The sequence below is a fragment of the Eptesicus fuscus genome, chromosome 2 (assembly GCF_027574615.1).
Source record: "Eptesicus fuscus isolate TK198812 chromosome 2, DD_ASM_mEF_20220401, whole genome shotgun sequence".
NCBI classification, from domain to species: Eukaryota; Metazoa; Chordata; class Mammalia; order Chiroptera; family Vespertilionidae; genus Eptesicus; species Eptesicus fuscus.
The window spans coordinates 61,324,090-61,340,349 of record NC_072474.1 but is presented as its reverse complement, the minus strand read 5'-3'; the positions used below and the strand labels follow the sequence as shown (position 1 = coordinate 61,340,349).

At 42.4% G+C, this 16,260-nt stretch overlaps 1 protein-coding gene across 3 annotated transcripts in view; it reads left to right on the top strand.

Moving 5' to 3' along the window:
* Nucleotides 1–16,260, top strand: part of ARHGAP24 (Rho GTPase activating protein 24) — a 460,097-nt gene that overhangs the window by 407,268 nt on the left and 36,569 nt on the right. For all 3 annotated transcript variants that reach the window (XM_008143589.3, XM_028148297.2, XM_008143591.3), the window contains one exon: nt 1,529–1,736. In XM_008143589.3, the coding sequence (XP_008141811.2) occupies nt 1,529–1,736 (208 nt within the window). The remainder of the gene's footprint in view (nt 1–1,528; nt 1,737–16,260) is intronic.

Sequence of the window (16,260 nt, the reverse complement as noted above, 5' to 3'; positions counted from 1 at the left end):
CACTAACTTCACTGGCTGCCTCTATTTGGTTTATAAATCACAGTAAAGGAGGAATCTCACAAACCCTGAAGGTTGCTTAGATTTCTCTTCTGTCCTCCCCTCCCCTCCCCTTCCCTTGCCCCTCCCCCTCCCTCTCTTCTTTTCCCTCTCCAGTTTAAACAGCCTCACACAGATATAATAAGTTCACCTGTGTGATTTTCTTTCTCAGTCCAATGAAAACTCATGTCCTGGGTAATGCTTTATGACATCAACAATGTTCTTTTAGGGGAAGTATGCATGAAGTACTGTCATCACCCAGAAATTGGCAGGATTTTATCAGGGGGTATGAAAGCTCACTGGTAATTTAAATGGGCATAGCTGGAACTGTTTGCAGACTCATGTAACAGAGAATATTCCTATTAATAATCTACTAATCAATATGTCTTTTTCCTATGCTGCTAGTTGGGAATAGCTCATAACCTTTGTTCTTTTTTTTTAATTAATTTTAAAATTTAAAGTTTCACTGCTCCCTCAAAGAAAATTGTAAATAAAACATATTTAAAAAAATAATTTCCCCCCTCACCTTCCTCATAAAAAATTCTGATATAGGGGGTTAACTCACACCCACCATTGCAAGCCAGACACATTTGGGACATCCTGTTTCTGTGCTACAGAATGGGAAGTGTACATCTATTATCATTCTTATCAAGACTAGATCTAGAGGAGAAACGATGATTCTCCACAGGAATTTCTAAATACATGTAACTACTGTCTACATGCCGTAACTCTTACATATGATATTGCTAAGTAGGCATAGCTCTTTACATAAAAACCAAGAGTTTCCTTGGGTAGCATGCTCATAAATATTCAGAGTTTTTTGCTTCGTTATTTATTTTTCTGACCTTCTCATAAAGTTACCTTTTCTCAGCAGAAATCACCCATCCTAGTATGACAACAAGAATTGAGGTAGGCAAGCTAGCAAGCTGGCAGGTTACTTCCTCGATGGCTCAGTTTTTAGTCAGTCTGCACACTACGCAGCACTGTGTTATAGCTGCTGTGTTGTACAAACAGAGTGACTCTGAATCCTACCACCGTGAACAAACCTGGCTCCACCGTTTACTAGCTGTGTGACATTCAGCAAATTATTTACTGTTTCTATGCTTTAGTCTCCTCCTCAATAGAATTGTACATTGATGGTGCCTCCCTCACGGAGTCCTGTGAGTGTTAAATGAGAGAAATGCTGATACGCTGCATGCCATACACAGGTACAGTTTAGTTATTACCACATTGGAGCACAAAAAAGATATGCGATTTTACTCACTTTTGCAATTTAAAATAATTCCCCACCCATCGCTGGCGTATTACATAATTTGAACATGCAACAGTTATTTTTCTTGAACTTGAATCTGTAATAATGTGAGGTACCAAATGTGAAATGCTTGCTAGCATTCCAATCTTTCTTTTTCCTTTACATTGAGTTTTAAAAGAAAGCATCAGAGTGGGAAGAGATAGGTTTCTTAAATTCATTGTGATTTTTTCATTTCTTCAGGCATCTTTGGGCAGAAACTGGAGGAGACTGTCCGTTATGAGAAGAGATATGGGAACCGCCTGGCTCCCATGTTGGTGGAGCAGTGCGTGGACTTCATCCGACAGAGGGGGCTGAAGGAGGAGGGTCTCTTCCGGCTGCCAGGCCAGGCTAACCTGGTCAAGGAGCTCCAGGATGCCTTTGACTGTGGAGAGAAGCCATCATTTGACAGGTAGCTTTTAAGATGTTACTAACCATCCTTTACCGGGAAATTCAATCTGAACTGAAAGGATGCAGTGAGCCGAGACATTGTCATTGATGTTGTAATAGTCTAGATGATATTAATTACATGGTCACACAATTATGGATTGTTTTTATTAAGTTGCAGAGTCAAAGATTTGGTGCTTCAGATGTCTTTTCTCTTCTATGCTTTTTTTTACCCCCTAAAAACAGTTGTTTGTTTGTTTTTTAATATGTTTTTTTTGATTTTAGAGAGAGGGGGGGAAGGGAGAGGGAGAGATAGAGAGAGAAACATCAATGTGAGAGAAACATAGTTTGGTTGTCTCCAGTAAGCACCCTAGACCTGGGACTAAATCCACAACCTGGGAAAGTGCCCTGACTGGGAACTGAAGCAGCAACCTTTTGGTGCATGGGATGATGCCCAACCAACTAAGCCACACCAGTCAGGGGCCCCCTTAAAAACATTTTTATTGATTATATTTCTTTGGTTCTAAATTAAAACTGTATTTAACATATATATATATATGAATATATATAAAAATATATATATATTTGTATTGATTTCAGAGAGGATGGAGAGGGAGAGAGATAGAAACATCAATGATGAGAGAGAATCATTGATTGGCTGCCTCTTGCACGTCCCGAGCCCGAAACCCGGGCATGTGCCCTTGACTGGAATCAAATCTAGGACCCTTCAGTCCGCAGGCTGATGCTCTATCCACAGAGCCAAACCAGCTAAGGTGGAAAAGTGAACTTTTAAAGTACAAGTCTTCTCTCGTTTGATTTTTAAGTTGTTTACCTAAGCTAAGGGATATTAAAAATATTGATAAAATTAGGATATTGGCAATGTAATTAAAAATAACTATTTGTTATGATGATAGTAAGAAGCATTAGATTTTAAATAGATGCTTCCATCTTAACCCAGAATAAATTTACAAAGAAACAAGAAGTATAGCATGGTGAAAGTTAGAAAATAATGGAAGTTGCATAGGAGAAAGTATACAGCAAGTTAAGAATTAAACGTTGTTATTATTTTGTGAATTACCTCCTTTCTCTAATTTAGTAGAAAAAATAAATAATTTTATCTTAATATTATTAATTTAATATTGTATAGCAAAGATTTTTCCATATTAAAAATTGGAAAATGGGGTTATTTCAATATATTTCAATATATTTTACCTTATATTTTATTTCAATATATTTTAACTTAGTATTTTATCAATATATTTTCCATTTATTATGTTAATGTCATGAGTTACATTCTGATTTGCAAGTGTGAAAGCAACTTTATATTCCTATGATAAATTATATTTGGTTGTGATGTATTATCCTTGTTATATATTACTATATCTGACTTGCAAATAATATGTTAAGGATTTTTGGACCTATATTGACCAAATATTTTTTGTAATGTTTTTGACTAGTTTTATTACCAGAGGAATTCTGGCCTCAAAATTAGTTGGAAAGTGTCCTCTCTCCCTCTGTTTTCTGAAAAGTGTATGAGTTTGTATTATTTGTCCCATAAAACTGATCAAATTTGTTAGTGACATTATTTAGTCTGATGTTATCTTAGATATGGCTCTTCTAACTTTTTCTTGTACCATTTCATTTGTATCTGTCATGAAACTTGTCCATTCCATATAACTTTTCATATTCATTGTCATCTTACTTTTTGTGTAATGTCTGTAGATATCCCCTGTTTTACTTCTGACGTTATCAATTTGTGACATATTTTTTTCTTAATCAGCCTCCCTAGTATGTTGTTAATATACTAGAGGCCTGGTGCATGAAATTTGTGCAATGGGGGCGGGTGTCCCTCAGCCCAGCCTGCACCCTCTCCAATCTAGGACCCCTCTGGGCATGTCTGACTGCTGGTTCGGACATCCCTGTGGGATGGGGCCTAATCCAGCAGTCTGACATCCCTCTCACAATTTGGGACTGCTGGCTCCCAACCACTCGCCTGCCTGCCTGCCTGCCTGCCTGCCTGCCTGATTGCCCCTAACCAGTCCCCTGCCAGCCTGATCGACATCTAACTGCTCCTCTGCTGGCCCGATCGCCCCCAACTGCCCACCCCTGCCAGCCCGGTCACCCCCAACTGCCCTCCCCTGCCGGCCTGGTCGCTCCCAACTGTCCTCCCCTGCAGGCCTGGTGGAGACACACACCTCTTTCCTGAGGATGTAACATTTGGATGTAGCTTGAATGATAAGACCTAAGATACCATGGCAGCACATTGCAGGTAGAAGAGCAAGTACAAAGGCCCTGGAGTGGCATAACTCCACTGCGGCTGAAATACAATGAGTGATGAATAGCGTTCTCAGAGATGAGATTAAAGATGTTGATCCTGTGTAGTCCAATAGAGTATAATAAGACACTTAGTTTTTATTCTAAGTGAAATGGAAATCTACTGATAGATTTTTAACAAGTAAATTAAGTCATTTTATTTACATGTTTAAAAGGGTCACTCTGTAAAGGAAAACTAAATAAGAAAAGACTCTCCTTTCATCTTTGTCACCCAGAACTAAAAATGCAAGAACTGAGGATAAAATCCAAATATTATAACCAAGAAATGCTTCTATTACTCGTATCATTGTGGAAATTGTAAGGGTTTTAGGAGCTCTGGCAAGAAGCCAGGGATGAAAACCAAAATATATACATATTTCTTATCATATCACAATATTATACTCTGACAACCTGAATGTCCTTGTTTTGATAAATAGATTGTCAAGTTTGAGGCCAGTCATAGGGAAGCAGATATGCAAGTTACCAGATTCTGTTTATTAAATAAAAAGGATTCCAAGATCCATGAACAGTGAGATAAAAAGAAGAGAGTAACATATTTGTGTCAAAATGTAATTGTATACTACACTGGTGGGGGAATAAACAATCTATAACTTCCCAAGGAGAGTGAGATTATTTTCAGAACCATATCCAAATAGAGTATTTCACATTTTTAGTTAATTGGCTGAGTTTGAAATTTTGCATGACCAAGTTCTAGCTCAGGTTTCTGTTTTCAGAATGTACATTTGCTAGTTCAAGTTAATCTCACCAGTGTTCAAAATCAGAATGATTAAAAAAACAACAATACTTTAAAAATACAGACTATTAGGATTTAAAGCAAAGTACAAAAGTTTTTTATTGTGAAATATGTTAATGAGCAAGAGTAAATAAATATTTTTCTTCTTTATTTGAATAATGCTTCTATCTCACTAAATAGTCTACAGGAGTTAGCTTTCATCTTTATACTTATTAAAATCTGAAAAAAATTATTCTCACAGGAATTCTGCAATGGTAATCTCTCATTTTAATAGTGAGGATTACTATTATTATAGCACTAATATTAAGGCCTAAAATTGGATTTTTAAAGTGAACTTTTAAAATAAGATTATAAAACTATAACATATAAAGTGTTATTAAAATGTAATTAAATGTTATTAAAATCATTTTAAATGATAACATTTTGTATATGATTTATAATCTATATATCTAAAAGCCAAGTGACCAGAACAACTGGAACGACCAGTTGCTTTGACTTGCACTGCAGCCCCGATCTGCCCCCTTACCCTGATCATGGGCAGAGCTGGCCAGCCAACCTCCCATGCCCCCTCCCCTGACTGGCCCGGCCCCAATCAGCCCCAATCGGGGTGGGCTGGCTGGACCCCACCTGTGCACAAATTCATGCACCAGGCCTCTAGTATAGAAATATGTATGAAGGAAAGATGAATATTTCAAAATTAAACAACCCAGAGAGCTCTTGCTATATATAAAATAAATAGATATATATAGACTTGGGCATATAGCTATATTAAAATACAGATATGTGTGTGTGTGTATATATATATATGAATCACACAATTTTTACCTTTTGCCTTTTCTTATTAACATATATCATGAATAACTTCTCATATTACTAAGTAGTTTTCAAAAACATGATTCAAGGACTACATAATAATTTATCATATTAGTACCTAATATTAGTGCCATAATAGTACCATAATAGTACCATATTAGTACCATAATAATTTATCATATTAGTACCTCAGTTTGTTTGATTCCCCCTCTGTTGTTTTCAATGTTTTGTACACATCAGACCTATGCTGACAAGCGTCTTTATTGATAAATCGGCCTGTGGTTTTGAAACTATAGATGCATTTGGAAGATAATATTTTTGTGTTTGAATGAGAGAAACATTTTGTCCTGTGGAAGAAAAAAAAAAGATAGTAGAGAAAAAGAAATTTGGAACACACACTTTGAATTTAGAGAGGTTGTAAGTGCATGGGCCAGCTTTTAATAAACCATGCACTTTCTCCTTTTCTTTAATTATATCAAATGTTATTTTTACAGTTCAGAGGTCCAAGTTTAAGACTCATGTATGCATGGCTTACTGTATTTTACAGTTAGATGGCATATTCCCACAGTTTCCTTGACCAAAATGAATTTTGTGAGAAAGGACATTCACACTGACCTGAAAAATTTTGTATTTTATCAGGTTATGTCAACTATTAAAAAACAACAGAAATCATTTCTATCCATTCTTTCCTTTATTTCTTCTTTCTATTTAGGAATAAAAACAAATTAAAACTCAACATTTTTTTTATTAAGCTTCCCCCCTTTGAGGGGGCACAATGGAAAACAGAATGTGTAAAATCGAATTAGAAGCCAAGTGTTATCTTGTTCCCAGAGCTCTCCACATGGCATCAGCTGTTAAAGAAGATTCATTTTGGAAGAGTTGGGAACATAGAGTCAAGAATGGCCTTGTGGGTATCACTCTCACAGCATTAATTGCTCGGCAACAAAATAACTGCGTGCTTACAACACAGCGTTCAAGAGCAAGGACAGCAGGCTGTGTGAAGCCAGTGATTTTACACATTCTGTCTAAGAACCCCATAAAACAGCTGCTGTCCTAGTACTCCAGCTGCCCTGCCACACACCCAGTCAGTCCATTCTGTCCCCGCTCCTCCTTCTCAGCGTCTCCCCTTTTGTTTATGTTTTGTTTGGGTGACTGAATTAGGGCCACTAAACAAACTGTAAGTCTACAAAAATAAAATGGGGGGGAAATCCTAATCTGAAAATTTAGAAGTCAGAAAAGCCAGACACATTTTAGTTTTAATCTCTGGGCAGCAATGTAGGATTGAGCATTACTGAGCAGGGTTATAAAAGGTGAATTTAAAAGTGAGGAGCATTACTGACATAGTAGAGATTCTCAAACATTAGTTTACTTAAGAAATACCTACAAAGATATCTCATTCAAATGCCTAGACCCCATTGCCTAGCGTTCTGATTTTAAAGATTGAAGGATGCCTAGGAATCTGCATTCAAAATAAATCCTGAGTTGAGTTTTATACGCCTGGTCTTCAAACCATAACTTGGGAGATATTGGCCAGACTATAGGCTACAGGGATGTGGGGTAAAGGGAAATTGCTCATTTGAAGTGATGCGGCTCAGTTTTCTCATATATGAATGAGAAAAAGTACCATCAGCCTCATGGTATTATTGGAAGCAACATATTAGTTCTGACTAGGCTAGGTAGGTGTTGTGCTACTGTGAAAGATAAATTATTTTCTGGGGTATTCAGTTAATGTGTAAAATATATACTTTGCTAGCTTCTAAAATGGGCTGAAATTTTAGAACATATTGAAAAGTACTTCGCTGCACTTCTATGCCTTGATCCATGTGAGAAAGCAAACACTGAGAGTTTAGTAGCAAACTATACATTGTAGAGCCCTTGTGTGATGGTGTGAATGAAATATTTAAGGTTAAAGATAGGGATTGGTAGAGGAAGGTGAAAAAAGCAAGTGGTAGCTTAAGGTCATGTGGATAAAAAGTTGAAAAAGCAAAGAACACATTTCCAGGAGTTTGCCTAAGGCAAGCCCTTGTGGGGAATGAAAAGATGATTTTCCTTCTATCCTTCTAAATTGTTCTTGCTGGACTAATAATCAAATTAACATGAGACAGATTACCTGGAGAAAATGACCAAGTTTATTATGTACGTACATGCAGGGAGTTCCATAAGACTAAGAAACTGGAGAGCACTTTGGGCAATTGAGGCTGATATGCCATCTGGACTGAGGAGAGGAAGGCAGGGGCCTGGGAAATCAAAGGAAAAGTAGGCAATTTACAGGTAGTTAAGAAAGAACAAACATGTGGCTAATTAATTCTTGCATGGCCACCCAGAAACAATGGGTCACAGAGGGGAATCTAACAGACTTTCTTGGACTCTCCCTGTCTGCCATAGTTAATTCCTATGTGCTAAGGTGAACATGCTAAGGTTCCCTTCCTGAAGCAGGTTTTTTGGTTTGAATTCCTTTAGGCAGGTGAGGAGGAGGTAAACTCCCCCTCCCCCCTGCCCCCGCCCCCTTGAGTTTGTTGGGTTTTGCTTTCAACTTGAAAAACTTGAAATCATCTGCATGCCAGGGAGGCACATTCTGCTGAGACTCATTCTGGGCCCCTACACACTTACGTCTGGATGGTAAACTGGCTCTCTATTTCCAGCACCCTAAATGATTCTCTGAAGTCCAGAGGCATCAGCCCTCTAAACTCCTGTTTAGCTATGGTCACTCTTTTTTTTTTTTTTTTTTTCATTTTTTTTATTAAGGTATTATATGTATACATATCTTACCATTGCCACCCCCCACCCCACTCCCATATATGCCCTCACCCCCCAGAGTTTTGCATCCGTTGGTTATGCTTATATGCATGCATACAAGTCCTTTGATTGATCTCTTATCTCCCCCACCTCTCCCTAACTTTCCCCCTGTAATTTTGACAGTCTGTTTGATGCTTTACTGTCTCTGTATCTATCTTTTTGTTCAAGTTTATAATGTTTTTTATTACCCATAAATGAGTGAGATCATGTGGTATTTTTCTTTCATTGACTGGCTTATTTCACTTAACATAACGTTCTCCAATTCCATCCAGGTTGCTGCGAATGATGAGAATTCCTTCTTTTTTATGGCAGCATAGTATTCCATTGTGTAGATGTACCACAGTTTTCTGATCCAGACATCTGCTGACGGGCACCTAGGCTGTTTCCAAATCTTAGCTATGGTGAATTGTGCTGCTATGAACATAGGGGTGCATATATCCTTTCTGATTGGTGTTTCTAGTTTCTTCGGATATATTCCCAGGAGTGGAATTACTGGGTCAAATGGGAGTTCCATTTTCAGTTTTTTGAGGAAACTCCATACTGTTCTCCACAGTGGCTGCACCAGTCTGCATTCCCACCAGCAGTGCACGAGGGTTCCTTTTTCTCCGCATCCTCGCCAACACTTGTCATTTGTTGATTTGTTGATGATAGCCATTCTGGCCGGTGTGAGATGGTACCGCATTGTTGTTTTGATTTGCATCTCTCGGATAATTAGTGACGTTGAGCATGTTTTCATGTGTCTCTTGGCCTTCCTTCTGTCTTCTTTTGAAAAGATTCTATTTAGGTCTGTTGCCCATTTTTTTATTGGATCATTTATCTTCCTTTTATTAAGTTGTATAAGCTGCCTGTAGATGTTGGAGATCAAACCTTTATCAGTGATGCCATTTGCAAATATGTTCTCCCATGCAGTAGGCCTTCTTGTTGTTTTGTTGATGGTTTCTTTTGCTGTGAAAAAGCTTTTTATTTTGATGTAGTCCCATTTGTTAATTTTCTCTTTAGCTTCCATTGCCCTAGGAGCAGTGTCAGTGAAGAATTTCTTTTGGCATATGTCTGAGATTTTGCTGCCTGTGGATTGCTCTAGTATTTTTATGGTTTCCCGTCTTATGTTTAAGTCCTGTATCCATTTTGAGTTTATTTTTGTGTATAGCGTAAGTTGGTGATCAAGCTTCATTTTTTTGCATGTATCTGTCCAATTTTCCCAACACCATTTATTGAAGAGACTGTCTTGACTCCATTGTATGTTCATGCCTCCTTTGTCAAATATTAATTGAGCATAGTGGTTTGGGTCAATATCTGGATTCTCTATTCTGTTCCACTGATCTATATGTCTGTTCTTGTGCCAATACCAGGCTGTTTTGAGAACAGTGGCTTTGTAATACAGCTTGAAATCTGGTATTGAGATCCCTCCTACTTTATTCTTCTTTCTCAGGATTGCTGTGGCTATCCGGGGTCTTTTTTTATTCCAGATGAATTTTTGGAGAGTTCTTTCCAGGTCTGTGAAATATGCCATTGGTATTTTAATGGGGAGTGCATTGAATCTATAGATTGCTTTGGGTAGTATGGACATTTTAATAATGTTGATTCTACCAATCCAAGACTATGGTCACTCTTAACTTTCCTATATTTTAATGCAGTTCTTAGATATTATGGTGGCATGACAAGACTTGGTAACCATTATATTAGAGGACTTCTCAAACTTGTCATTCATACAGTACCATCGGCTTTGGTCACATCCATATAGCAACTGTACCAGGTTTACTGATATTTTTCTTTACATTTATTCACTGTTTTCTTTGTCAATTTTGTTGTAAAAGGAACTTTGTATCATTATTTTTGGTTGCAAACCAGCATCATTTGCCATAGTTACAAAGTCAACATAGCATAAATGCAGTGATTACAAAGCGTGTTGTTAAATGCTAGCTGAACACAGCTGCTTTCTGTAGACTAAGACCCCGAGGCCCTCTCCTTATTTGATAAAAATAAAGACTAGCAAATGGTAATACCACTTTAACACTTCTCTCATTCCCAACTGGAACTTTTTGTTTGCTATAATCAGGAGAATTGAAAGGTAATGGGGGAAAAACACTAGTGTTGCTTCCCTGTGATTTGATGTCACTTAGTGTCCATTTTGTGTGGCACCAGACTTGGAATAGTCCACACTTTGGGAAATGCAGTCAGGTCACTCTCCACTCGCTCTGACAGGCCTACTTCCCCCAATGCTTGGCTTCCTGTCTAATTGGAACAATGGGTATAATTCTCAAGGGTTCCATGAAACCCCCTTGTAAACATACCAAGGTCTGAAAAACTAATGAGCTTTAAGAGAGAAGTATCTCGTATGTGAACATAGTTTATGTAGGACATAACATAGGTTATCTAGAAATCTGTCCCGTTTCATTGTGCTTGACTCTCTTGGTGATGTATCTAATTGTCTATACATATGCTGATGAGGACACAAGTTTCACTTTATCTTCGAGTAAGTTTGAGTTCATGGCCATTAAAACCTGGTTAAGTTATGAATAAAAATAGACACTTAACCAGTGTTTGGTATATCTATCAATTGGTGTTTGTATGCCTATTCAAAAGGAACACTGTAGGAATAATAAAGTGGAGTGGTATCATTTAGCCCATATGTTGGGAATGCTTTTGTGTTGTAATAAAAGACTGTTGGAGTGTTCAGAGAAGGAACAAGTTTTGCATGGACTCCAATGGTTTTGGTGTTGATTTGTAGACTCACCTGGATATTCCATAAAATCCTTTTTAAGTCCTCCCTAATACTATGAGTTAAAGGTTCAAAATGTAAAACTGGCCGTCTACTTACTCATCTCCTTTATAAGGCACAAAGGTTTTGTTTTCTATCTTATTGGAAAAAAATAAGTTTTCTATAAAAGAACGTTATATCCTTTATTGTTAGTCCCTGAATCAGATCATCAATATTCTCCAAACTTGTAACAGTTACAGAAGGGAATGGGCAATATGCAATAGGGTCATTTTAGGAACACATTATGTATATTCATTATATATATGAAATATATGAAACTGGTTGCTAATTAGTCTTTATTAGCTAGAAAAATTATTTGTGATATTTTGTTTTACTTTATTTTTTATTTTAAAGTAGAACTATTAAAGAATGTATATGGGTTTTAAGAACTGTTAGGGAAATTAAAACAATATTTTTAGCGTAATATATCTCCTCAGTGTCAGAACATCAATAATGCTTTTCTAGAAAATTCTGGGCTGCATAATCTGAAACCTCCAGAAAAAATAAATTGCTGAATGTATTTTGATGGTTACATTTCCTTTGTTTCTCCTGAAACTCCATCTGCAGAGTTTAGTGAAGGAAAAACATGTAGGCAGACAGCATAAAATCGCAAAGCTATAACTTCTCTGTTTTAGCTAAGGCAAGTTCATGAACTGTTTGCCAAGATTTTGAACATTATATGAAACTAAAATTACAACCCATAACACTTTAAGTCTTGGGTACAATTGAAGCAAGAAAGGGTTATGTGATAAAGTCTTAGGTACATATGTTTACTAATGTAAAGACATGAAAATTAATAGTCATCTATAAGGGTCTGTATACCAGGAGTCAAATTTTAGGAAAAACAGCATATCCCATTTAAACAAGAAATAAAAGCTCATCATTTACATAACCTAACTAGATTATCGCATGGTCATAGTATACTTAGTATATGATTTCTTCCAGTTATCTTTATTTCTGAGTCATTTCTGGGAGAAATACAAACTAAGCAAGAAGTATCCCAGCCCACCTCTTTCAAACTATAGCCATGTTATTCATTGAATAGTAAGTGCTATTTGTTAAGTATAATTTAAAATTTTATGTAAATGAGTTTTCTCATATTTCTTGAGTAGTTTATTTATATCCACCTGAAAACAGGTCATCAGAATTGACAGTAACCTCCCAATCATTTTAATTATTCTTGCATTTCTTGGCATATATGTTACATTTTGTGAATTTAAGAAATTATATTCCACAGCACAGCCAGAGAAAGTGCCCAAGTGTAGGTATTACACTATTGTTATTCCCAACCTAAATTCAGAATGTATATGTTTATTAAAAATCCTGAGCAAACCAACTTTGTTCATGGACAACTATAGATACTCTGTGGAACCTCAAAAGCTTGAGCATTCTTCTGAAGCAATTGTAAATATGAAGGCCCACTGGCACTGGGGAGAGAAGAAATCTAACATAGAGATAATCAAGGAGAGCCTGGATTGATTTTCTTCACACCAAAGAACTTATTTGATATGTTTTTTTAAAATTCCACAAACAAAATATATATATGTATGTAGTATATGTGCATGTAATGTGTGTATATATAGTATGTGGATATGCATGCACATCTATTTATATAAAAGCCTAAGCAACTGTTATAACCAAACAACCGGATGGCCAGACCACCAGCCGGTAGCTATGATGCACACTGACCACCAGGGGGCAAACGCTCAACTCAGGAGCTGCCTCCTGGTGGTCAATGTGCTCCCACACCAACCTCCCGTGGCCAGCCAACCTCCCTTGGTCCCTCCCCCCTTCCAGCTGGCTCCAATGGGCCCATATTGGCCCTGATCACCAGCCAGGCCGAGGGACTCCACCCATGCACAAATTCATGCACCGGGACTCTAGTCCTATATAATAAAAGGCTAATATGTAAATCTACTGAACAGCAGAACGACCGGTCTCTATGATGTGCACTGACCACCAGGGGGCAGATGCTCAACACAGGAGCTGGTGGTCAGTGCATTCCCACAGGGGGAGCATCATTCAGCCAGAAGTTGGGCTCACAGCTGGCGAGTGCAGCAGTGGTGGTGGGAGCCTCTCCCGCCTCTGCGTCAGCGCTAAGGATGTCTGACTGATGGCTTAGGCCCACAGGGAGCAGGCATAAACCGTCAGTTGGACATCCTCTGAGGGCTCCCGGACTGTGAGAGGGCACAGGCTGGGCAGAGGGACCCCCCGAGAGTGCGAATTTCATGCACCAGGCCTCTAGTATACAATAAAATCTCTGTGATTGGCAAACAGGCTATCTATAAACTCTTTTTTTTTTTTTTTTAATTTCTTTATTGATTAAGGTGTCACATATTTGTCCTCATCCCCCCATTCCCATCCCACCCCTCTCCCCACGCATGCCCCAATCCCCTGTTGAACTTAACCGTTGGATAGGCTTATATGCATGCATACAGGTCCTTTGGTTGAACTCTCCCCCTCCCCCCACCCTCTCCCTACCCTCCCCTATCCTCCCTCTGAGGCCCGATAGTCCGATCGATGCCTCCTTGATTCTGGTTCTGTTCTTGTTCCTCAGTCTATGTTGTTCATCATTTCCTCTAGATGAATGAGATCAAATGTCACTAGATATATACTAATAAGAACTGAATGTGAGACGAGCAATAATATTTATGCTTACAGGCAAATGAATCAATCTGTAGTGAGCTTCCCCCTGGACCAACAGTTCTTTTGAGACCCAATTTCGATGTCCAGTAGTTCCTTATGTGTACATGTCAGCACTGACCCCTCAGCTCTGGATGGTGGACAAATGGTGGTAATGGAGGTCCGACTCCCTCTGGTTTGGTCTCGGCCGAACCCAGGGGCACGGCGTCACCTGGACTAAGGGGCAAGTGGCCTCACCCATACCCAAGGGGCGCGTGGTCTCACCCGGGCCTGGGACCCAGCCTCACCCGGATGGATCCAGGGGCGCACGGCCTCACCCGGACCCAGGATCTGGCTTCACCCGTATCCAGGGACGCTTGGCCTCTCCCAGACCCAGGGGCACGTGGCCTCACCCAGGCTTAGTTGCACAAGGCCTCACCTGGATCCAGGGACACATGGTCTCACCCAGACCCAGGAACGTTTGGCCACTCCCAGACCCAGGGCCACTTGGGCTCACCCGGGCCTAGGTGCACGAGGCCTCACCCGGATCCAGGGACACATGGTCTCACCCGGACCCAGGGACGCTTGGCCTCTCCCAGACCCAGGGCCACTTGGGCTCACCCGGGCCTAGGTGCACGAGGCCTCACCCGGATCCAGGGACACATGGTCTCACCCGGACCCAGGGACGCTTGGCCTCTCCCAGACCCAGGGCCACTTGGGCTCACCCGGGCCTAGGTGCACGAGGCCTCACCCGGATCCAGGGACACATGGTCTCACCCGGACCCAGGGACGCTTGGCCTCTCCCAGACCCAGGGCCACTTGGGCTCACCCGGGCCTAGGTGCACGAGGCCTCACCCGGATCCAGGGACACATGGTCTCACCCGGACCCAGGGACGCTTGGCCTCTCCCCGACCCAGGGCCACTTGGGCTCACCCGGGCCTAGGTGCACGAGGCCTCACCCGGATCCAGGGACACATGGTCTCACCCTGACCCAGGGACGCTTGGCCTCTCCCAGACCCAGGGCCACTTGGGCTCACCCGGGCCTAGGTGCACGAGGCCTCACCCGGATCCAGGGACACATGGTCTCACCCGGACCCAGGGACGCTTGGCCTCTCCCCGACCCAGGGCCACTTGGGCTCACCCGGGCCTAGGTGCACGAGGCCTCACCCGGATCCAGGGACACATGGTCTCACCCGGACCCAGGGACGCTTGGCCTCTCCCAGACCCAGGGCCACTTGGGCTCACCCGGGCCTAGGTGCACGAGGCCTCACCCGGATCCAGGGACACATGGTCTCACCCGGACCCAGGGACGCTTGGCCTCTCCCAGACCCAGGGCCACTTGGGCTCACCCGGGTCTAGGTGCACGAGGCCTCACCCGGATCCAGGGACACATGGTCTCACCCGGACCCAGGGACGCTTGGCCTCTCCCCGACCCAGGGCCACTTGGGCTCACCCGGGCCTAGGTGCACGAGGCCTCACCCGGATCCAGGGACACATGGTCTCACCCGGACCCAGGGACGCTTGGCCTCTCCCAGACCCAGGGCCACTTGGGCTCACCCGGGCCTAGGTGCACGAGGCCTCACCCGGATCCAGGGACACATGGTCTCACCCGGACCCAGGGACGCTTGGCCTCTCCCAGACCCAGGGCCACTTGGGCTCACCCGGGCCTAGGTGCACGAGGCCTGACCCGGATCCAGGGACACATGGTCTCACCCGGACCCAGGGACGCTTGGCCTCTCCCAGACCCAGGGCCACTTGGGCTCACCCGGGCCTAGGTGCACGAGGCCTCACCCGGATCCAGGGACACATGGTCTCACCCGGACCCAGGGACGCTTGGCCTCTCCCCGACCCAGGGCCACTTGGGCTCACCCGGGCCTAGGTGCACGAGGCCTCACCCGGATCCAGGGACACATGGTCTCACCCGGACCCAGGGACGCTTGGCCTCTCCCAGACCCAGGGCCACTTGGGCTCACCCGGGCCTAGGTGCACGAGGCCTCACCCGGATCCAGGGACACATGGTCTCACCCGGACCCAGGGACGCTTGGCCTCTCCCCGACCCAGGGCCACTTGGGCTCACCCGGTTCTAGGTGCACGAGGCCTCACCCGGATCCAGGGACACATGGTCTCACCCGGACCCAGGGACGCTTGGCCTCTCCCCGACCCAGGGCCACTTGGGCTCACCCGGGCCTAGGTGCACGAGGCCTCACCCGGATCCAGGGACACATGGTCTCACCCGGACCCAGGGACGCTTGGCCTCTCCCAGACCCAGGGCCACTTGGGCTCACCCGGGCCTAGGTGCACGAGGCCTCACCCGGATCCAGGGACACATGGTCTCACCCGGACCCAGGGACGCTTGGCCTCTCCCAGACCCAGGGCCACTTGGGCTCACCCGGGCCTAGGTGCACGAGGCCTCACCCGGATCCAGGGACACATGGTCTCACCCGGACCCAGGGACGCTTGGCCTCTCCCCGACCCAGGGCCACTTGGGCTCAC